This window comes from Phoenix dactylifera, unplaced genomic scaffold (genome assembly GCF_009389715.1).
Source record: "Phoenix dactylifera cultivar Barhee BC4 unplaced genomic scaffold, palm_55x_up_171113_PBpolish2nd_filt_p 000294F, whole genome shotgun sequence".
NCBI classification, from domain to species: Eukaryota; Viridiplantae; Streptophyta; class Magnoliopsida; order Arecales; family Arecaceae; genus Phoenix; species Phoenix dactylifera.
This window is the reverse complement of record NW_024067773.1, coordinates 503,030-527,500: the sequence shown is the minus strand read 5'-3', so window position 1 is coordinate 527,500 and position 24,471 is coordinate 503,030. Positions and strand designations below refer to the sequence as shown.

Sequence of the window (24,471 nt, the reverse complement as noted above, 5' to 3'; positions counted from 1 at the left end):
CATGGGCAAATGAAGGGACCCAACATCAAGATTCCAAGATTTATTCCAATCAAGAGGAGATTACTTCTACGACCACTTTCCATGCATCAAATCCTAGTAGATTACGTAGAATTCTTTTTTAGATTATTTTTTTAAAGCCTGTTTGGAAAATCCAGTAAGATTGGGCTGGACTTTCTATTGGATCATGGATTACACAGCGTATTTAAATAAGTCCAATATAAATCCAATCCCTCTCCAACTTAAATTCTGTGGGAAAAAAGAAAAGACCTCTATAGGTTTTATTATTATTATTATTTTAATCTTATAGTCCAATAGGCTAATATATGGGATTTAGGCCAAGACAAGAATAGGTCTTTAGAGAGAAAAAAAAAAAAAAGAAAAGAAGAAGAAGAAGAAGAAGAAGAGAAAGAGGCCGAACAGGCCGCCCAGCTCGATTTCTGTAGACCTAGCCCAATTTTGCTAGATTTTTCTAATAGGCCCTTGTTTGTAAAAGTATCCTAGCAACGAGAAATGAGTGTAGATACATTCATTGGTAGGTTCAAAAAGGTCCTATAACTGTAAGACCATCTCGAGTTGAACTAAAATTCTAGTTCTCCTGTATAAGTTGAGTTTATCATATTTGATGTTTTCTTCCTCCCACCATTGCCACCACCCACTCCTCCTCCTCCTCCTCCTGTTCTTTCTTCCAGATATAGAGTAGAAGGAAACAAAGCAAGGAGGGGAGGTGAAGGAGGGTGAGCAGGAGGGGCTAAGGGCAGCGATGGGCGTAGGCGTTGTGGCAATGGGGGAGGAGAACAAGAGGGGGAGGAGAAAGAACAGGAGGAGGAGGAGGAGGGAGAGTTGGTGGTGGCAATGGTGGGGCCTGCTCCAATAGTCTTGAGGTGTCAGCTTCTCATGCAGGTAGGTAGAGGAGAAAGAAAATATAAAATATATAAATAAATCTATCTCATTCTATAAGCTTAAGTGATGATTTCAACAGCAATTATGGGGTGGCTCCCAAGATGAAGATGGTGCATCGCCACTAGTTGGCAAGGTAGAGGAGGAAGAAGGGAGAGCAATGTTCATAGTATTTACAACAGGCACCGCACCTTCAAACTTGCATCAACTTCTATTCCGTGATCAATCAAGAGAACTTAACCTAGGATATTGTCAAGAGTAAAGCATAAACTTATTTGGGTTGGATTGCAAATAACTACAATGTGGAATTTAATAATGTAAAAACTCAGTTTTGTAATTAGACCTAAACTGCGTTTGACCTGGTAAAAACTGGGTTAAACTGGAAAGTTCTCAAAAACACTGAGAGGTTTTCAAAAATTGGTGGTCAAGGGACTTGGTAGAGACAACGAGTTTTAGTAAAATAGTAGTATGAAAATACTTGAAGAAAGATTTAAACCTCTAACTTCTTAAATGGTCACAAATCCCTCAACCACTATAATACAATTTATAATAACTTTATGATTTATTATACTTATAATATCACTAAGTGGATAATTTGTGAATTTTTTACTTTTAAAAGAGCAGGATTGTCATATCTTCTAATAATCAATTCTTTTCAATAAATTCTTTTTCTTTTAGGTAGGAACAAATAAACATGTACTTCATATTATTCTTTTGGATATTTTTAACAATTTACTATTTAGAATAACCAGAAATATCAATAAGTTTTACATATTTTCCTACATCATATATACCATACCTTCCAATTTTTTCACAAGCAGATGATTCACGATATTTTCTATTTATGTTGCAATTAAAGACTAGTTTAAAATGTAGATCCCCATGATCTAAATATTAATATTTTAAGTAAATTAGTTTTTTCAGTATTTATGTATATTTTTATAATATAACTCATTTTTCATACTTTTTAAAATTTTTAATAATATAGTTTAGTTATAAATTAAACCGATTGACCTGAAACAAAACTAGTGAACTGGCTCCTTGGCCAGACCATTCTATGGATTAGGTTTGATGTACCCAAAATTTGATCCTCCTATCATGGGTTGACATGCAGCGAGCCTTTTGAAAATATCCAGATTTCAAAACTTTTTGAATCCTTGGTAGGGTCCACAAATAAGAAAGGAAGATATGGCAATCTCTTGATATTCATCCCCAAATCATGATGGATTCAGGCTCCCTCCTTAAAAACAAAGCTAGAGGGAGGGGGAGGGGGTGGGGGGCGAGAGAAGGACTAGCTAGAGGTTCCTAAGCACGGAAAGTTTCCAATGAGAGGCTCTCAAGCTTTTATGGCGACAAGCTCTTGTATCTACTTCTGTGCCTGACTCCTCTTCCATGGCCATTCCCGCACACTATCTCCTCTCCAGGATGGGATCCGAGTCCTTGGAGACTGGAATGCGAGTCTTCGGAGGCTGCCCTTTTGTCCCAGTTTGCGCTCCCAGTCCGTGCATGCTTGGTGATCAGGACACAAGTCTTCAGAGACTGGCACCCGTGACCTCCTACCAGAGCCATACCAAGCTCCCAAGCCGAACTCCTAGTCTGTGCATCCTTGGTGATCAGGACCCAAGTCACTAGAGATGGGGACCCGTGACCTTCGACTAGAGCCATGCCGAGCTCCCAATCTGCGCTTCCAATCCGTTCATCCTTGGTGATCCGGATGCGAGTCCTTAAAGACTGGGACCACGACATCCGACCAGAGCCATGCCAAGCTCCCATGCCGAGCTTCCATTATGAGCTCCTAGGCCACACTCTAAGGCCGAGCTCCCATTATGAGATCTTAGACCGCGCTCCAATGCTAAGCACTCCGAGCCAAGTAATCCAGGCTAGAAACTCAAGACCTAAAAATCTAGGAAGATCACTCGACTCTGATGCTTATTATGCTTTTGCTATTCATGCTATTGTTCGAAAGCATTGCCTGACTTAAGCATCAGAGAAGGCCTAGCTGGAGCCACCTTGGCGGGCCTTTTTCTTCTCTTTATGTGTAGACCCGTGACACTCCCCAGTAGTTGTTCCATCTTCTACCACTATGGACCGAGCAGGTTGATCTATGCCATCTATACCTTCAAATCATCAGAGCATGGTCAGGCAGGATTTGAGCATCAATAGATTGGCATCATCTATGGAAACAAGGACACATCCCACTTTCTTTCTTTGCTAGATCTGAGTGCGTTCGACAACGATCTCACTAGTCAGGTGCATCCCACTATAACCACTAACGAAAATGCTCTCAAGTGTAACAGGCCGGATGAGCCATTTAATGACTCCAAAGAAGGTCGGGCCCCGCGCCGAAGGTTTGACATGCCAACAACCTCTCTAGGTCGAAAACGACCTAAGCAGAAGGCCAGACCCTGTGTTGAAGGTTCGACATGCCAACTAACCTCTCTAGGTTTAAAATGGCCATAGTAGAAGGCTAGCCACCGCGCCAAAGGCTTGACATACCAATAGACCTCTCTAGGTTGAAAACAGCCCAAGAGAAAGCTGGTCCCCTCTCCGAAGGCTCAGCGTGCCAACCGACCTCTCTAGGTCGAAAAACAGCCCAAGCAGAAGGTCGAAACCTATGTCAAAGGCTTGGTGTGCCAACTGACCTCTCTAAGTCGAAAATGGCCCAAGCAGAGTCAAGGTGACTTGAGGAAGGCTGCTAATCCATGTGGGAAGCCCCATGAAGTTTCTGCATTTAATTGCACTCTTGATCTATGACTTTAAGAAGATGGGTGAGGCAAGATGAGCTTGAACCTATCTATAGTTGGCTAGCTTGACTACTTCCTTCGCCCGGGACAGAAAGAATATTTCGTACTCGGAAATTTGGGGGGGGGGGGGCAAGTGATGTGACTAAAATCTGATCCTCCAATCACAGGTCAACATGTAGCGAGCATTTTGAAAAGATCCAGATTTTAAATCTTTTCGAATCTTTGGAAGAGTCCACAGACAATCTCTTAATATTCGCCCCCAAATCATGAAGGATCCAGGCTCCATCCTTAAAAACAAAGCTAGAGAAAGGAGAGGGGAGAGAGGAGGAGCAACTAGAGGTTCCTAAGCACAAGAGCTTTCCAACGAGAGGCTCTTAAGCTTTCATGGTGAAGCTCTTATAGCTACCTCTACACCCAACTCTTCTTCCACAGCTAGTCCTGCACACTATTTCCTCTCCAGACAAAATCCGAATCCTTGGAGATTGGGATGCGAGTCTCTGAGAGGTCGCCCTTCTATCCGCCATTCCCGCACATTATCTCCTCCCCCAGTCTGCACATCCTTAATGATCAAGATGCAAGCCCTCGGAGACTGGAACCCGCGACCTCCAACCAGAGCCATACCGAGCTCCCAAGCTCCCATGTCGAGCTTCCAAGTCAAGCTCCTAGTCTGCGCTCCCAGTCCGTGCATCCTTGATGATCAGAACACGAATTCCTAGAGACCAAGACCCACGACCACCAACCAAAGCCATGCCGAGCTCACAGGCCACACTCCAAGGCCAAGCTCCCATTACGAGCTCTCAAGCTGCGCTCCAATGCCGAGCATTCTGGGCTAAGTACTCCAGGACATATACTCAAAAGTCTAATAATACAGAAAGATCCCTCTACTCTGATGCTTTCTATTCTTTTGCTATTTCATGCTGTTGTTCCAAAGCATTGCCTACCTTTAGCATTAGAGGAAGCCCAGCCGAGCCACCCGACGGGCTTTTCTCTTCTCTTTATGTGCAAGCCTGCATCACTCCACAACAGTTAGTATTCCATCTTCTACCACCATAGACTGAGCGGGTTAATTTGCACCATCCACTCCTCCATTTCATTAGAACATGGTCAGGCAAAATTTGGACATCAATGAGGTTCAATAATTAAAATATTAAAAGGGTTTCTTCAAACTTCTTCAATATGCTTGCATATTTTTTGTAATACAACATGATTACTATATTTTTACTGTTAATATATTTTATTTATAAGTGCAGTCCAGCTAAATGTGTTGGGACAGGCCCAGTAACCTGGTGACCCGTCCTCTTAGATGGGTTTATCTCTACTCCGGATTTGATAACTATAATATCCGGCGTCTAACTTCTCTCTCTCTCTCTCTCTCATGTTTGCACATGTTTGTCAGTCATTGGTGGTGTATCTGGAATTAGTCAATTAGTTCCTTGCATAATCTTAGTTCCAAAGATGGGCCACCAAAACTAATTCGCAGCATCAGGGCCTGATCCAAATTGAGCAAAGGCTGCCGCTTCACTATATCGCGCAAATTCCAGTTTTGAACTGCCACGAAATTATTTCGTAGCTCTCTACTAAGCAGACCCGACGCAACTGACAGATAAGCCAATATTGATAACTGATCTAATTCCACAATAAAAGAGCTGTTTCCGAACAGATTTGTCCATATGTAATGGGGATCAAATTGGTGGGGTTAGGCCGATACATCTCCAGCTTGTGTTTCAAATAACAAAATCTGAAGGGTCACTGATATTGCTTGAGGAAAATAATCACTTTATTGCTATATGTTTAACACCAGGCATCTTATAGTTGTTTGTTGTTCATTCACATTTGAGTTCTTATTCCAACTTGAGCTCCAAACACCCTGTAGCAATTAATTTCTTACCTTGATAGACCGATTCCAGATCAATGTTTTCCTGAAATATTTTGATCAATATGGAGGACAGGTCTGTAACTATTTGAGGAGATACCAAACAATATTAATGCTGCTTGCTTAACATTTGACAGATGATAATACTCATCACTTATAGCTTTGCTGATTTCTGATTGAATGCCGGATCAACGCACACAACAACCTGCAGTTTGTGTTGTCTCCAAATTAGAAAATAATTATTCTACTGATACAAGAGTAAAATTAAAAGATGAGAAAGGGAATGCAGATTCTCATAAGCTGAATTACCTTGCCAAGGCTATCACCAGAATGGAGATACTCTACTGCATCTGCTACGGAACCAAGACCCAAAAATTTCTTGGGATCCACTGCTACCTGCAGAATGAAATTTATTTAAAACAAGCAATTTGATCGGCGAGAAGCCATTATATGCATTCCTCTGGATATCATTGTTATTAGCAAAATGTACACCTAGAATGTAGGTGTTTGGAGTGTCATGTTTAAACTCTCTAAAAATTGTTTCCAACACTTGGTTGCCAATTCAGCAGTAGATGCCGGTGTTTCTTTTTGGGGGCTCCTAAGAGGTTGTTTGTTTGTTTGTTCTTTACAACGGGAATATGCGAAATGGAAAGGTGAACATTATGAAAACAAAACGATACATCTGAGATTAAGTTGCACAGATCTCTCCCCAAGCCTTTAGGGTCAGAATAAGAAGAACTATGCTTCTCTCTCCGCGCTCCCCCCCCCCCCCCCCTCTCATCTAGTTCTTTTCTCAGGTCCATCATCTTTAAAATTTGGCCCCCCATGGTCACAGTCTGTCACATACATACGCATACATACATAAATATTCAAAATTTGCCCCCCATGGTCACTGTCTGTCATATATATGTAAATATATAATGCAATAACTGCATCTACAAGTTCAACAATACATCTCAAAATTCATGTCATATAGGTGTGATAATATGCTCATTTGCAAATTTTTCTACAAAAGCAAACTGTGATTCTTATGTTTTGCAGCCATGGTACCGCTAAGAACCAAACTTCTCTTCATCGGAGGGAAAAAAAACAACACCAAATATAACGTTTCTCCTTTTTGGTATCATTTATTTGGGATGGCAAGTATGATATGAATTAAAAAACATTCTCACGTTCAATCTTTCTTCATGCAATTTGGATATTTTTCGGATATACAAAATTGCAAATCAGCAATCTTTATTTGCCATTAGGTTAATGAGTTATTCATTTTCTTCAATTAAAAAGAGTTTAAAGAAACAACAACAAAAAAAAAAAATCACGCTTCAGTTTCTGGATCCTTGCCGAGTACTTCTAAATAACATCTTGTAGTTAAAATTGCATGTTTTGTATATATTGATACTTGTAGCATATGGCAAGAAGAGTATTAGGCGCATTTTTTAAGTGTCCTATTTTTGAAAAATAACAGAGAAATGCTTGAGATAGTTCCCAGATATTACAGGGACGAGAGAGAGGGCCTTCTTGTTCATTATTTTTAATAATGTTTAAACCTTTTACTGATGAACATGATGGATGATTAATTCTATAGTTCATGATGTAAATGCTGTTGTATGAACTATGGAGTATGGACTATGTTATTGTGTTATGAATGTACTTTATGATTGCCTTTAACGTGTGTGTGTGTGTGAGGCGTTGTACTCTCTTTTTCATTTTTGTTGTATCAGCAATCCATGTCATGTCATATCAAGGATCGTCGAACTAATATCAGTCGGCGTATCGGTCGGCCACCGGACCAGTTCGGTATTGATCCAGTCTGATTCGGACGCACGCTGTGGCCAAAAAGGCCACAACGTGCGTGCATAGCGCGCTGTGGCATTTAATGCTACAACCTCTGTGGTTGTGGCATTTAATCGAACTGGACTCAGTACTGGTTCACACCAAGTCCTGGCTGAATCGGACGGAATCGGTCCGGTCTCGGCCCCGTAGGGGCTAGAATCGTTTTCTGTCGCCGAACCGTTCCGATCAGAGACTGGACCAGTTCGATATAGGCTGAACCAGCCGGTACGGGCCGGTTCAGCATTCCTTGTGTCATATCCACAATTCTTACCCATGTCCATCCTTTGTTGCCATAATTTTTCAATGTCTATATCTCACCCACTCGAAACCTCGAAGATTGAAAATTTTTGATTAAAGACTAGATTAGAGGATTCAAAAACTGGTAAATTTTATTAAAAGCTAAAAAATCCAATATTGTAACACACGTGAAGCGGCATAAGAATTGCTAGAGTCAAATATTAAACGAACTAATGGTTCAATAAAAAAAGTATAGATGTAAAAATGTGAACACAGCCATTTGTATATTCAGTTAAAATACAAGTGGAGAAACATGTTGCTCAAAGAGCTAAATCCTAATCCTTCCAACATATTTGACAAGGTTTTTCTTAGTTGCTAACAATATATTTATGAGTAGACTCTCTTAAGTCACTTCCACATTTACTGGCTGATATCAGCTGGTCAGCCAAAATCATTGTCTGAGTGAATCATAATTCTTGACCTTATGATCTCAGGATTATAGAGAGTACCTTAAGTTTTCCTGAAGAGTAGAGATCAAAAAGCCTGTCGAGATGTTCTTGCCACAAATGAGCATACTGAACCAGAAAAAAGCCAGCCTGTCACAATAACAGGCCACAAATGAGACTTAACAAAAAAGATTTTGTTTCAAAAAGAAAACTTAATTGAATGTAATAAATCATCTTACCAAGACACAGTGCTAATTTATCATGGAAGGCAAATGCAGAAATATCCTCTAGTTGTGCAAGCAAATTCAGGACTGTCAGCTTTTAAACTCGATAGCTATTTTTCATGGCAACCAAACATATAGAAGCAGTCCATCTCAGAGATGATTTGATCATCTTCACATCATGGACCCAATACTTAGTATAGGAGTTATGAGAGGAAGTAGTGCAATGTTACAAAAACAAGTATGATAGTGCTTATTTAGCAAAGTCATATGCTTAATTTGATGGAATAACCTAACAAAGGCTAAAGTCTATAACAAAGAGTGAATAAGGTCATAACAGAACTCCTTTCCCAGTAAGTTCTGTTGATAGTTCATGAGAATAGCCTAAAATACATTCCTCAATGCAAGGCCCAACAGTCAAACACTAGGAAAGTCAACAACTAAATGAACCTGAGACTCCATAGGAGTGCAAAATAAGACATAGATCCTAATAGGCCAGGAGATCCTAAGAGATGTAGAAGAGAAAATTAAAGTAAAGATGCCAAAAGAAGGTGTCAGAAACCGAAAGGTTGGAGAAAGAGAAAGATCATAAACAGTCTGGCTTGCTATAAACTAGATACGGAAGCACATTCCCCTTTTCCTCAATTGCCACAAGGAAGCCCCCAGGTGATCTAGAAAATCAATTATCGCCACAACTCATAAAAAAATTGATGGCTGGAAGAAGCCAGACCAGACTAGCTTGAGCTGACATGGATATGCTTATAACATCAAGTTTAGGCCTTCAACCTTGGAAAATGATTTTAATCACTAATTTGAGGCCATGGCATTTGAGAATCTGTAATATAAATTCTTCAACTATTGCAATACATTAGAAGTTCCTAGAAAAAACTAGAACCAACAAGCAAACTAGGATCTAGAGGTTTTCTCATCCACTCAGAATATTAAAAGAAAAATCTACTCAAACTTATTTATAATATCATTTGAGAAAAATTAATATTCAAATTCATAGTCCTAAGTTCCTTACATGAATCATGTACAAAATGTATCTTGCAAGTTTCTTTATTTTTTGAAAACCCATGCAAAAAATGTCTCATATTATTTATCTCAAGTTACAAATACTTATGAAATATTTCAATTCCTTAAACTCCCTTCTAGTTTTCTGTACAGTTTACCTAGTCCTCTGCAAAAGACCTATTCTTGTGAAAACAAGGGTGGCAAAAAATTTTTTCCAATCTGTATAACCAAACCGGCCTACACTGGTAAAAGCCACATCTGGATATCCTTGTTTGAAAACTGGGTCCAAAAATCCAAATCAAAACCTCATGTTTAGGCCTGCAAATCTCTGAAATTGATTTTTTTTACTATAAGGCTTAAAATTCATTCTCGATCAGGTCCAGGTTGACCAAATTAAAACCAAAACAATTTGAAATCCTTTTGTTTTGTGCTGTGCTTGTTCATTAATGGGTTAAATTTAGTCAAATTGAATAAGGTCTATGCTAACCAGATCAAAACTAAATCAATCTGGAATCTCTTCGATCTATATTTACAGTGTCGATTATTGAAGTTAAAATTCACTTATTAGGTCAGATCCATGTTGACTGATATAAAATATATAAAATTGGTTTGGTTTCAGATATATCTTTCTGATATACGAACTCAAGTTAAGTATGGGTTAGATAGAAAACCATAGCTTAGGCTATTATCTGACCCAGAAGCAGTTCTAGTTACCTTAGTGAATACTTATCCTTGCAATCTATGTAAGCTGAAAACTCTAAAGCTGAAAAGGCTCCATGGAAGGATTGAGCAGATTTTATAACTGACTGCCAACTCTTTATAACACAAATCTCAAAATAGTAAAAAAAAAATAAACAACATACTCCATGTCTCTCTAAGAATTTTGTTAAATGTATCTATGTATGCATAACAAAAATCAAAACATCTTATGTATGCTGTGAAAGATAATACATTTAGACAAAAGAGGCACAATTTTGTATATGCTCAAATTAATATTTTAAATATCCATCATCAATGTAGAAATCCCAATACATATACTTTGTTAAAAGATATTAGAAATTATTAGTTCAGTTATTAGCCTGCCTGATTAGTTTTGATAGAGTTATTTGATATTAGAGCAGTTCATAATACATGGTTTTCCTTATGCAACACATTCATTTATACGTAGAAATCTGTAGGGATGGTTCGATGTTCCGAGGTTACAAATAAGTCATGACTTGGTGCCAAAAACCACAGACATATGAAAATCAATGATCAACCATTCATCATTTACACTGTCCAAGTATGGACTACCATATGGAAACTTTTACTATGAATGTAATGGCTATTATTCAACTGACCTTACAAATATTGAACTAATGAAGTGATTGGATTCATGGTTAGAGAATATCCAGACATGCTCTTCCAAAATGTAGTTTGGCATTGTCATCCATACTATATATGTAGCTTGGCATTGTCACTACATGTGATAACACACTCTTCCAAAATGTCTACTTTCCTAAAATTTTCTAATGCTAACATTACCTTCTAGGCAATGAATTGAAAGATGAATTCATCTAAACTTTTTCAAACTTTTATTCTGATATGGATGAAAGTTGCTATAACAAATTTACAAAGGAACCTCGGTAACATTTTAATACCAAAACAACGGATTATCAAACCATTGATACTATCAACAAAAGAATTCAAGTGCCAGTAGTTGTGCCACCAGTGATGGGCATGGCACGATAGAGGGTTGTACTGGCCCGTGCCGAAGCAGCATGGATTGATATGGGCCAGCAGGGATTGATGCACTGTGATATGCAGGGAATCACAGCACATGCATGTCCAGTGCGGGCACCAGTCCAGCAGGGCTTGACAAGGTCCGCATGGACCAACAAGGAGCGACACTTCAATCCTTTTCAACAATATATAGTTGCAAAGTCCAGCATTATGCATGAAGAGATGAAATTATACCACATCCATAACTGATCAAGTTATGTGTACAAAAGTTCAGAATATGACATACCACTGTTTGGCTTTTTGCAAGAATCTTTTCACAAAGCCCTGCATATGGCAATGGTTTCCATCCATGTTCTCCCTGATACTGAAAAACCAATGAGCTGATTAATAAGAAAATTAAATGAAAGAGTATATATATGAACAAATTACAATCTCCCAATTATTAGAAATCTTTTAGTTGAATGAATGCTCCATGGTAACATTAAATGAATTGCACATATTTCAAGCAAAAATTATTGAGCTTATAGAGCACGTTCTGTTATGCATGCCATAGAAGCAATTTAGTCAAGGTAGAAATATAGCCTTGGAATACATAAAGGTAGGAAAGCCTGAAGTATTTGATTGAACAGCTTTTGAAGCAAACAGGATGCTTAGTGTATCAACTAATGCTTATTTTATCTTGAACTTTGAGCAATACAGCATGAACAAGATAAAAAAGAAACCCACACAACCACAAAATTTTTATGTCAGTAATAAAATGAAAAGTTAACAGGAAAAAGTTGCTTAGAAATTCTAGAATTGTCATGCAAGAATAATGTCTTCCTGAAGACAAATTCTTTGCAATAATAATATAAATCTTCAATAATATTATCAATGACTGTGAAGTTATATATTTTTATGTTTATATACTTTTATATTTTAGCCTTTGAATAGAATGTAACATTTCGAAAGAACCTAAAGCACTATAGGCAAGTTAAACACCACCTTCATATGATTTCTATATTAGATTGTTTAAATCTAAATAAAACGGCCAATAAAAAGGTTGATTGAAAGTTACTCATGGTTCTATACAATCATCATAGGGATAGAATATAATATCTAAGCAAATTATATATCCAATCAGTTCACATTACTCATATCTTATTTGTAAAGTATGCATTAAGAACATGATCATACAGTGAATAGCATAACAGAGACTTGAATAATGAAGTGACACGACTAAAATTAGATACAGCTTGTGGTTTCGGACACAAGGCCATTATTATTATTAGTTATTTAAAATATTAAGACTGGTTTCTTCAAGATTTAGGTCAGTATAATGGTCTGCATATGAAAGAATAAGGCCAAACCAAGGATATTGAACAATACAATTTTCCTCTACATCCAAATTCTTTCCTTTTAAATTAGATTGAGAAATTTTTGAAATCTTTAGATCCTTTAAATCAATTCTGAAGACATTAGGAAACTTGTCTCTTATATAGCACTATTCCTCCTTAGGACTTGCAAAACATCCATCTCTGCTCCTCCATAGTAACATTGAGACTCAAAGAAAGAGAACATTTGGGGTTGCTAAATATTCTTGTAGGCTCAGACTGTAATATGAGAAATTTCATGCATCCATTTGAATTGATAGTGGGATTCCATCTTTGTACAAAGTGTGGTAACACGTGCAAAGAACCTTAGCATACAGAATAGTATCAATGAAAGGAATGCCCCTACAAACATGGAACTTATCAGAGAATGTAAATGTGGTGGGATTAATATCTTATTCTTGTTTGCTTAATCACACTATAGAAATGTGTTTAGATCTTCTTGGGAGGCCAACATGAGGCAATATAGAATTTTAGATGGAATATCATGGTAGAGAACAAGGAACAAGTCTAATTCAAGTTCCCATTGCTTAGTCAGCCTCAGTTTTCAGATCCGACTCAGTGTCTTGCATAAAATACAGGTAGAATGATGTGGCACTTAAGAATTAAGATACATGAGATGATATTGTTTATGGCAGCATAGGAAAGAAATTTCCTTAGTGGCTCAGAGAAAATGTTTTGTGACAATAATATAATCTATATAGCTTGAAAACTTGTGTATCCAAGTGAACAAAGCATAGAAAAGTGGGTTATCACTTTGTTAGAGAGGAGCAAATCTTTTCAAGTGCCAGTATGTGCTAGGTTTTCTTGGCTAGTACCAAAATTAGAGCTAGTTCCGCACAGGACCCATATAATCCTTTTTTATATTTTTTAAACAAATGGAGTTTTTCAAGAAAAGTTTAAAGGTCAGCAGAACCTGTGATGTAGAACAGACTAGCGGCTGCCTACGTATGCATGGATAGTCCCATGGATGAGCTTAATCTAGGTTTAAGACCTTGTTCTCTAGTTTCTGGAAATAAGGTAGAAAACGACAATTTTGACCTTTATAGCCAAATAAACGTTCAAATAAACTTTCCCTAGGGTTTTGGTGATGGGGAAGGATAGGAGGAACAATAGTCTAATCATTTTCAGTCTAGATAAGAAGGTTCATTTTTGACCTGTAAGTGAAAAATCAGCAAACAGTGCATGCAATTTTATTTAAAGAAAACAGATGATATATGAGAAAGTTGAAGAAATTAAAGAAAGAACTGAAATTAGCTTAGAAGAGCAAGGGTCAAAAAAGTAGAGAAGTAAAGGAGGAGGAGGAGGAGGAGGAAAAAGAAGAAGAAGAAAGAAATAGAGAAGATAAAGAGGGACAAAAGGATCCGGACATGAGTTATGTACGACAGCCCTGGAGAACCTAATAGTTGATGTCATACAAATAATGATAAATTCTAACCCAAAGTTATGCAAACTTAAATCTATGGATGTAAATATCTGAAAATATGATGCTATACGAACCTAAACAACAATCTGAAATTCAAACCAAGAAAAAACTACTGCACTTAGGACTCAATTTACAACTAATGAAAAGAGGATATCATATAAATGCCTAAATGCCACTTGTTGAAATTAGATCCGGACAATAGCTTTTCGCAATAAAGCATATGACCTTGCCACAAAAGTATTGAAAGTCACCAGAATTCTTGGAAGAATGCAAAGCAATGGATCTTCATTCGCCTAGGTGAATACGGTGCAATGGCCATCCAAATCAAGTCTATTCACATTTTCTGCTCATAGATCATATACAACAGCCCAAGAGCCGAGACCTTCTTTTTAGTTATACTAGGAACTGACACACTCCTCGTACTAGGTATAGGATTTGCTGATTTACTGCAAGGTTTTTCAGAACAAAAGAAAGAGGGATGACAGATCTGTAAAGTTGCTGATCTAATTGGACCCACGCAGATCAGATTTTGGACAGATCAAAGCCTGAAATAGGTGTTGATTAATGGTTGTAGAGTGTATTATGAGGGAACGACAACAAGGGTAGAGCCGTAGAGGGATGTTTGCTTTAAGCGGAGATATGACAGAAATGAAGAAAAGAAAAGAAAGAAATAGAAACACAATGAGGAGATATGATTGCAAAGGAAGAAGAAGAGGAAAACAAACCGATCTCACACTAGTCCGATAGAGAATGATTTCATTCTCTACACCTAACATGCATAGAAAAAGAGACAAAAAACTTGGATTTCATTGATGGAAAATTTCACATACAATATATATGGAAAGCCTTAAAACTAAGCCTTAAAGGCACAATACTATAGCATTATTATTCATGCCGAGGTTCTCAATTTTGGTACCGGGTACTACATTATCTATTTCGTACGGGTAAGCATCTCGTACTAAGACCCCCTTTTCTCACTTTTCATCATAGTACTAGCCAAAATCGGGCAGTATAGGTCAGTACAGGTTGGTCCAATTTGAGGCAGTAGTCCTTGACACTTAATGTGGTCCGATAGGCCGGTTCGATACCGGTACAAATCGGTCCGAACTGGAACCATACCGGTCCGATAGGCAACCGATATGCCTACTGGTACCAATACAACGTGCTGCCATAGTACCAAGCAAGAGGGTCAGTATGGGTGGGTATAGGGCCTGTAACGACCGATTGATGTTTTCATATTGGTTCCAATCCGGTACGCTATGGGGCACTATGGCAAACATTGGTTTGTGCTACAATGTCATGAATAGTAATCCACCCCTTATGTAATTCCTAAAATGTTTTTGACTCTTTAATAGTATAGGTGAAATTCAGTCCTTTTCAACATTATACTGAACAAAACATGGACTAAAAAGAAAATATAATTAAAATAAAAAGCAAATGATATTAAGGCCCAAAACTCGACAAACTCCAAGGATGCTCAATAATATACATGAAGCTCCTATCATGGCACAAGGTAATCCAACTCAATACAAAAGCTTGAATGTTTCATTCAAAATGCATCATGATCCTCATCAAGTCTTCCATATTTGGAGAAATTCCCCTCCAATGAATCAAGATCATGATGATTCGCAAGCAACTATGGGTTAAGCTTTTGTAACTCATCAGCTATGACTCATGTAACATTTTAAAGATGCACTCCTCTCCACTTGACCAAGTATTTTCAAAATCCATTAGTGCTAATAGAGACTATTTGCTCATACATGATGTCTTCAATCTCATCCTCTTTCTTCCTTCTCAATGGTAGATGAGGTGGAGTGGGAGGCTTTAGGAGCGTAAACATTGAACCTGGTGGAGATGCAAATGCAGCAGTAGGTGTAGTAGGAAAGAAGGAATGAAAGACTTAAAAGGTACATATATGGACATATGGAAGAGTGTCAAGTCCTCTACATTTCACACATGGCCAATCCCCATGTCTTAATAAAATCCAAATCATAAGCATCTGCATCAATCCATTACAAGACATGGTAGGGACCGATCCTTCCAGCATGGAAACCTCGTTATGCTGACTCAAACCCTCACCTTGTCTTCCTCTCCAAACTCTTGGTACATGCGATTTACATCTGTTGCAGATTTGTAACTTTCATTGCTCAAAGCTATTTTTCAGCAAATTTCAAATGACACATATGATATGCAAATAAATATGCTAACTTACTAGGTCCAGATACAATAGGTACGGGAATCAAATCTATAGGTTTCCTAGGCTGGTTACCCATGACAATCTCTAAAGAAGTATAACCTGTAGACTGATTGATGGAATTGTTTTAAATAAATTCTACCAGCATCTGATCCCAACCAGACACATGACCTTCTACAAAAAATCTCAAAAGATCTATTGGAAAACTGGAGTGTCATGTCAAGCATTTTCTAGAGTGTTTTTCAGAAATAGCTCATGAACTTTCTACATCCATGTCTGAGACACGGTTCTTAGAAGACCATGCAAGCTAACTATTTTGAAGAACAAATTCACAATATAGGATGCATTAGTAGTCTTGTTACAAGGGACAAATTTTGCCATCCTAGAAAACCTGTCCACTATAACAAGGATGGATTCATGACCTCTAAATGTCCTAGGAAGGCCTAAAATAAAATCAAAACTGATGTCCTGCCACAGTGCACGAGGAGTAAACAACAGTGCCTACAAGCTTATTGTTTGATTTCTACCCATCCCTACCTGACATGTACAACTCTGTGCGGTAGCGTGCGCCGCGCGCAGGGAAGAACACCCGTGCAGGCGCGGGGCCGCGCGCGGTTCCCCGTGGTGGGAATTGCGCTTCCCTGCGCAGGGAACCGCTCCCGCCAGCTGGGAACCTCGCGCGCTGCCCCGCGCGGGATATTTAATACCACAAAATGCCACTATGTGGCATTTAACGTGGGGCTCAGGCGCCCCCGCGCGTCCGTGTGTGCTCCCACGCGCGGAAAAGGCGCCAGTTCGGTACCGGTTTAATCCAGTAGGAATCGAAACCATACCGATCCGGTAGGCAACCGGTTCACCTACCAGTACCGGCATGACGTACCCTGCTACATGTATATCTTCCACTCTATTTCTTCATTTTTTCCTAAAATAAGCAGGTTCCCTTCACCATTCTAAGAATCCCCAAAATCTTTCCTAAAAGAAATTCGGAATACCACATAACTCAATATAGAGAGTCGCCTAAAACAGTGAAAAATCATATCTTAATTATCACATGACTTGTCTAACCCAATATATACCTTGGATAGGACTCTTTTGCACCAATTTCACTTAATATAGTACTCTAAAACCAACTCTAAAAAATGCCTAAGAAAAACATTCAAAAATATATAAATTATTTTGTCCTCATTTGCTTTCACTGTGGAAGGTCTCATCCATGCAATCTCTTGAATGGTGCCCACACACAATCTCCACTGTTGGATCCCTAGAAATTGATGATGGAGTCCCACGAGCAATCTTGAAATCAAAACATTTGACGACAACTCTAATGCATCTTGATTCACTGCTTGAAGGCTCCCAATCACCTGGTGCACACTATAGCATGAGGAACCACCTAAACTGGCCAAGAACGGGTCATTATAACAACGATCTGAATATTAATCACTGTGTAAGTCCGTAAGAACTAATTTTGCTTTCAACAATCCAATCTTCTGGTCTCCTTTGACGACACCATAATTTGATAAAATTGTTGAAAATCCAATAATAGCTTGATAAGATCACTGTTGAGTTATTCTTCAATCAAATCATTATTTGTTTGATCTTTGCATGACAAATCCTCAGTTTCAGGCTCTTCTTGCAACTCAACATGGGCTTGTGTTGAAAAATCTGCTTCAAAACCTCTAAATGATTAGAAGCTAGAGAAGATGAAAGCACATCAACGTGATGCACAATGCCTCGGGCTTTTACAAGTGTTTGCAACAAATCCTTTGTTGTTGCAAGATCATTTTGATAGATACAATATCATAATGCATCTGCCCAAACACCTTTTTTTCTCATATTTGATTTGCTGATGAAAGGCACCGAACCTGAAACTAACTCTTTGTTTGTTAACATGATGATGAGGGAGAGAAAAAGGATACAAAGAAGAACTAGACAAAGAAAGGAAGAAAGAATCGGACCCTTTAGCTCCGACACCAAATTGATGTAGGACAAAATAGTGATTGCCCACATATGCATGGATGGTCCCATGGATGAGTTTAATTTAGGTTTCTGGACATAAGGTAGAAAGGGAAATTTGACTCTTATGGTCAAATAAACTTTTTCTGGGTTTTGGTGACAGGGAAGGATAGGAGAAACAATACTTCAATTATTTTTAGGCTAGATAAGAACATTCATAGTTGATGTATAAGCAAGGATCGTCGAACCGGCTCTACGATACCCAATACGGTTCGGTACGAACCGATACCGAACTGTTTGGGCGTGCCCGTTCACGAACCGGCACGTCCTAAATTTTTTTTTTTTGAGTTTTTTCTCTTTTCAAACTTTTTCTATGAATTTAAGTCTAATTTGATATTTTTTGGATATTTTCTGATATTTCTATGATCCCGGTTAAGCTAGATGATGCATCTTATAGCTTTAAAATGATATAAATCATAAAATGAACATAAAGTATCTTCAAATCAAGATACAATCAATTACATACTTTTAAAGTTCAACAAATATATATCATGATATCTAAAATCGGGTCGAATGACGATGCCTCTCGTAGATATCCGAGTCATCAGCATAATCAGGAGGCACATCAACCCACCTCTCTATCCAAGCGGCATTGTAGTCTTGTATGTTCATCCCATAAGGAATGCGCATCGAGTTATAACACTTTCGGGTTATAAGCTTGTATGCCCCAAAATACATTTTCGATTTTATTTTTTTATTTTTTTTTAAAAAATTATCTTTTTTAATTCAAAAATATATTTATAATTTTTAAAAATTATAATCCAAAAATTAACAATTTTTATGTCAGCATATACATTGTCCATAGATCTACAACATATAAAAAAACAAGCCCAAATCAAAAAAAAATGGCATGATTTTCTCTTATTTTGCAATTTTTGAGTTATTTTTAAGGTCCCTAAAAAAGGATAGGAGAAAGAAAACACACTTTATTTAGCCTTAGCTCTTCCTTCTGATAGTCTGAATCAGTGTTGTTTGTGAATTTTTTAAAAAGAAAAAACCGGTACCTAACCGTTGGGAAGGCCTTCTTCGGCCTCCCCCTTCAGCGGCGTTTGGCTTTTAAAGCCGACGCCACGCCACAGTGCCCACGCTGTGGCAATTATTGCCACAGCGCCCACTGTGGCATTTGCCACGGAGGGCCACAAGCCCCCAACTCGGTGCAAACCGACCGGTTCACACCGAGTCCAAGTCCGAATCGGACCGGACAAAATTTACTTGTTTTGCATCATAGTTAACGGATTATTTGCTCATCCAAATTTATATTAACAGAGCAAAATTGAGTACAGAGTGAGAGATTAGTCCTTACTCTATCCTTGCTTCCAAGATGTCCATAACAAGTACCATGTCAGTTAAATTACAAAATGAGGTGAACTATGACAAGTAGCACGATAATAACCCCATCAAAGCAACAATTTTAGAATCCAAAGAAATTAAGAAACTGAAAAAGCATAGAAAACTACCTGAGAGATCATTCCAATTATAATAAGTCGTCCATAAACTGCTAGAGCATTTAAGGATAGATCAAACATTTCTCCACCAACAGATTCATATACGATATCAACACCTTTTGGAAATTCTTTCTTTAACACCTGAAGCAGATGATGTTCCAGTCATAACTGTTATTACAAACAATTCAACCAGGTTGTGAGTAACAAAATTTCAATAACATGGTGGTTAATAATTTCCATGAGCAAAGCTATTTTCAGATTAGAACTTAGGAGAACACTCATATCAACCACTTAACAAGAAATTCACAAATTACAAAAGGTGCACTTTTGTTTTCGTCATGCAGGAGAAATCAAGTAAACATGTGAAAAATAAAAACTGAAAAACATGTTGTAAGTGTTCCTTTAAAAAAGAGAGCCTTGCCTTGTGAAACAGTATGTTCCACACTTCATAAATGACAGAATCAAGAACTACAAAAGATGAATTTTTATACTTATAATAAAATAGAATGTGTATAAGAAAGTGAAAGAGTTGCAACTGAGGAAATCATATTTTAGAGAAGCAGAACTCTGAAAGTTCCTGTCCTTAACTAATCCACCACTATGTTTTAACTGTTATAAGTTAACAGGAGGATGTGACACTCCAACAATTTTCAATGTATTTAAGGATGAAAGGAAGGATCAATAGAGCATGGCTACCAGTAAAAATGTTCTCTGATGAAGATCGCTTTCGTTAAACAAAATTATCAATGGCTTATAATAAATCATCAGCAACTTTGCTCCAGCATATAGACATTGGTTAAGGAGTTGGACCATACAGCATATATCTTAATAAGTGGATTTGACAGTTCGAATGTTCGATATTAGTATTTATTGAAAAATGGTGAGAAATTGACCAAGGCAAATATATGGGAACCTTTCACATAATGATTGTAAAGTGAAAAAGAAAAATACATCACTTTAACAAACAGTTATATGAAACTACTCAGTTTTCTTCTTTCTGAACCATGAAGACTAAGAGTGTAGAAGAAAACTTTCTTCTTTGTTACTGGTTGTGTAAAATTCCTTCATGGGTTTCCTATATTGTCTAATACCTGAACATTCAGTCAAAGTTAACATGTAATCAACCAGAATGCCCCACAAAATGTAGCCTTTTAGGGGAAAAAAAGAAAAGAAAATTTGCCATCACCTCTCCACAACCTATTAACAGCTACATATATATGACCATTTTGTAGCCCTAGAAACATGCTTATGCTAAATTTCTCTCGAAAGAAAAAGAAACTAGCTAGTGTTAATCATGCCAAATTTTATGTTTCTATTTTAGATTCATTCTTTCTATTATCATATGTTTCATCAATGAAAAGCCTTAGCCTTTTGCATCTCAACAATGGTTTGAACTTTCAACTGTCAGCAGTGCCAGTCTGTGCTGGCTGGCGCATATCATGCTGTGCTAGCGCTGGAACCTAGAATAGTTTGGCATGACACCTATTTAACTCTTGTTTTAATATTTTTAGATGGAGCATACTGCAATCCAGTTTCAGGATGTTCATGATCTTCAAATTTATAATAATATATTTTAAATTTAAGAATGCATGTTAATGTCCCTTTTACAGAAAATAATGGGAATGCCATGTTAAGCAACCTTGAAAGACACATTATTACTGTCAACAGCCTATGAGATTATGACATCATCCATACAATTACGAGGGCAATAAAGTCTGTTTAAAGTAAAAAATTACTAATTAAAACAAAAGAAATACATAGCAATGAATCAGATGTACCGTTGCTATATGCACTGCAAATCGTCGAGACAATTACATCCCTTTTAAGTATCTACGTTAATGTTAAACAGCACAACAAACAATTTGGAAAAATCAGATGAATAGATTATATTCCTTCTAATGGTGTCAGTGCAAGAATAGATGGTGCTAATGAGTAATGAAATTAGCATAACTTGATATGTAATATGTTTCCAATTAATCATTCTACCCTGGAATGGGCCTGTGCTTGATCAATAACATCTATATGAAACCGGGCTCATGTTACATGAAAATGAAAAATGAAGTTAAAGATATTGATACCAGTGAACAATCTTGTAGTAAGCCATAGATATTTTCAAGTGCCCCTATCGGAGGGCAAAACACTTTAAAGCAGTAACTCTATCAGCAGAAAGAAGGACCAAACCTTCCCATAGAACAATGAAAATCCAATTAATTATCGATCTTCAATAGAAAATGATAACTATTCATGAACATGTTGTAGGAAATGAAACTAAAGAAGACAGAACAATAACTTTAAAGATGTAAGAGACATACGGCTTTTATATTTTCCTTCTTATAATCTATAACACGATCAACTCCTAAAGACCTCAAAAGTGCGGCTTTTTTTTCACCTCCACATGTTGCAACCACCTTGTTTCCCGCCAATTTTGCAAGCTAACACAACACATTGAAGATAATTTAGGAGCCATAGGTCACATAAAACTGGCATGTGAGCCAAGCTATTTCATACCACATTTCAGATAATATATCAAAATTTCCTAGCTGTCCAGTCCATTAAGCTTTCAACACCTATTTTACCTTCTACAGTGCCAGAATAATATAAAAACGTTTCATCAATTATAAATATTAGAAACGACCTATAGAATATATTTAATTATTGAACTTCTCAAAACACTTTTGAAAGGAAAACAGAATAAATTCTGGAATATAAAATCGGAATATAAAATCAGAAAGAAATTTGAAAATAAAACTACGCAGATAAACCAAATAAACAGTAGTACTTTCTGCAATAAATATGATCATAGATTTTATCTTGATTTAGATAGAATTGAATTATACGATCAAATCAAAATACCAACTCAAAATCGATAAAAACATTGGAGGGTTCAAAACAAAAACAGAAACATCTTTGCTTCCATATTTTGTGCCTGCATTACAAATAAAAACCAAAAGCACCTTTAAATTCTTTTTCCCCTTTTCCCTCAGAAACATTTAGATGCAACGTTCCTCTTGATTAAAATAATAGACAAAGTGTTTGGAACAATTAAGGATAGCCTTGGATGCAGTATACCACATATCCTTTAAAGGAGTTATTAACAAAAGATAAACACAACAGATTGCTAAATTGTAAATAAAACTAATTTGCTTGAAGCATTTTGCACAAGAAATTCATCTAAGTCAGATAAAAATTGTCATCGTAATTGTAAAAGTTTTGGTATTAATGCACATGCTTTAGTTAAAATATGGTAGCTGTAGCAGCTGTCACATTATGTGCGTGAACAGCTTACCAATTAGAATCATGAGGATTGATCATTCTCTCCAGCTCTGTGCTTATGCTACAACATTACATTGATACACTATGAATTGGTATTACAGGATAATCCTTAATTATCATTAAGTTATCAATTTCGACGATCTCTTATTCCATGTGTGCTTACAGTTTGATTTCCTGTTTTCAATTTTCCTCGCAAGTTGCAACCATAACAATAGAGCAAAATAGCATGAGAAAAGCTGATAATGATGTTTTAAAAGATGAAGATGACATTAATTCAAGAACAAGAAAAATCTTGCTGTAGTTGCTGACCTGAACTGCAAACTGTCCGGTCCCACCAGCTGCTGCTGTAACTAAAACTACTTCTCCAGATTCCATTTGTCCTGCCTAGAAGTATGGCAGATACTTACATACATGAATATGAAGAATACATTATATCTTGATATTTATATATTAAAGAAAATACTAAATCTCACAAACGATGAGCTACATGATAATCACAAAATGACCTAATCTTCATTGTTTCAATCATAAACATATTGCTAGATGATATGGCAACCAAACTCCAAATACTGATATATAAGAATGAGTAAAGTTTCTGCATAAGCACATACCCAGACCTTAAAACTTATGACATACCTTTTCTAGAGCAATTGAAGCTGTCAAACCTGATGTTAGCATTGCTACAACCTCGGGACCTGGTTTAGGTACAGGAAGAAGATGTTTTGCAGGAACCTGCAATCAAAAGTAAGGTATGAAGTAGTAGTAGTTAATTAACACATATAAAATCCTAGAAGAATGAAATAGACTGTCAGAAGTAACATCAAATAAGGATAAATTTAAAAATAAAAAATGTCAAAGAAAAGTAGTACCATTGTGAACTCAGCATAACTTCCAAAAGTCATAAGAGCGACAGGAGTGCCAACTTTTATATGGACTGAATCACCAACAGCTGCAACTATGCCCACAGCCTGCAAAAAGATGATGTGAAAATTTGGCAAGGGAAAAGAAGAGATAAAAGAGTTATGCCTCTGAAAAATCAACTAGCCAGTACCAAGATTGTCTAACAACCATGAACAAAATTGTGATGTTAAATTGGGCAAAAATGCTCTGTTTTAACTGGATGCTTTCAATTTCAGCAGATACTCAACCTTGGGGTCATCTCTAGATCATGAACACTAGATAGATAATCTCAAAAATATCATGTTTAGTTCAGCCTCACTACTGGGTACCATGAAGATCCTTTTTCTGTAATGAATTTTAACTCTACCCTTCCTAGTTTAACTACACTTCCACCAAAAACCTTACCACAAGGTCTTTCTATGATGATCATGTGCTCTATTCACTTCTTCATGATACACAATTCCACATTGCTGCTGGGATCCTGTGATCCACAAACTAGCTGGATCAAATGGTGTTAGGCAATCTCGATTGAAGCCCTGATTGGGATCAGTTTGGATTGTAAAACTGGAACTGCACTCTAAGATCTGAAATACCAAATCATGGATTCTACAATCCTTTGGATCATAAGACCCAGATATAGCTCGTGTTATTATGTATTAGAGTAATTAGAACATCCATCATTTACTATCAATCAATTTATTTGAATATAATAATGACTAATTTATCATCAGTAAGCTTCCAAAACATAAGATAAGCAATCTCCTTAAAGTTTCATTAATTTTTTGGTATCTAAGACCAATAATCAAATTTGTTTTTCTTCAATTTTCTGAATAACCAAAATTGGTATTTACCAAATCAATGTT

The 24,471-nt window shown here is 37.1% G+C and overlaps 1 protein-coding gene across 1 annotated transcript; it reads right to left on the bottom strand.

The window, feature by feature from the left end:
* Nucleotides 1-5,374: 5,374 nt before the first annotated feature.
* On the bottom strand, nt 5,375-23,701 carry LOC120105475 (prostaglandin reductase-3-like). Its single transcript, XM_039117996.1, has 9 exons — nt 23,578-23,701; nt 23,345-23,440; nt 23,018-23,092; nt 21,748-21,867; nt 19,448-19,576; nt 11,274-11,351; nt 8,094-8,180; nt 5,824-5,910; nt 5,375-5,719 (listed from the first exon to the last, which is right to left on the bottom strand). Exons 1-9 carry the CDS (start codon nt 23,608-23,610, stop codon nt 5,669-5,671), a joined length of 756 nt encoding a protein of 251 aa, XP_038973924.1. The 5' UTR covers nt 23,611-23,701; the 3' UTR covers nt 5,375-5,668.
* Nucleotides 23,702-24,471: the final 770 nt, after the last annotated feature.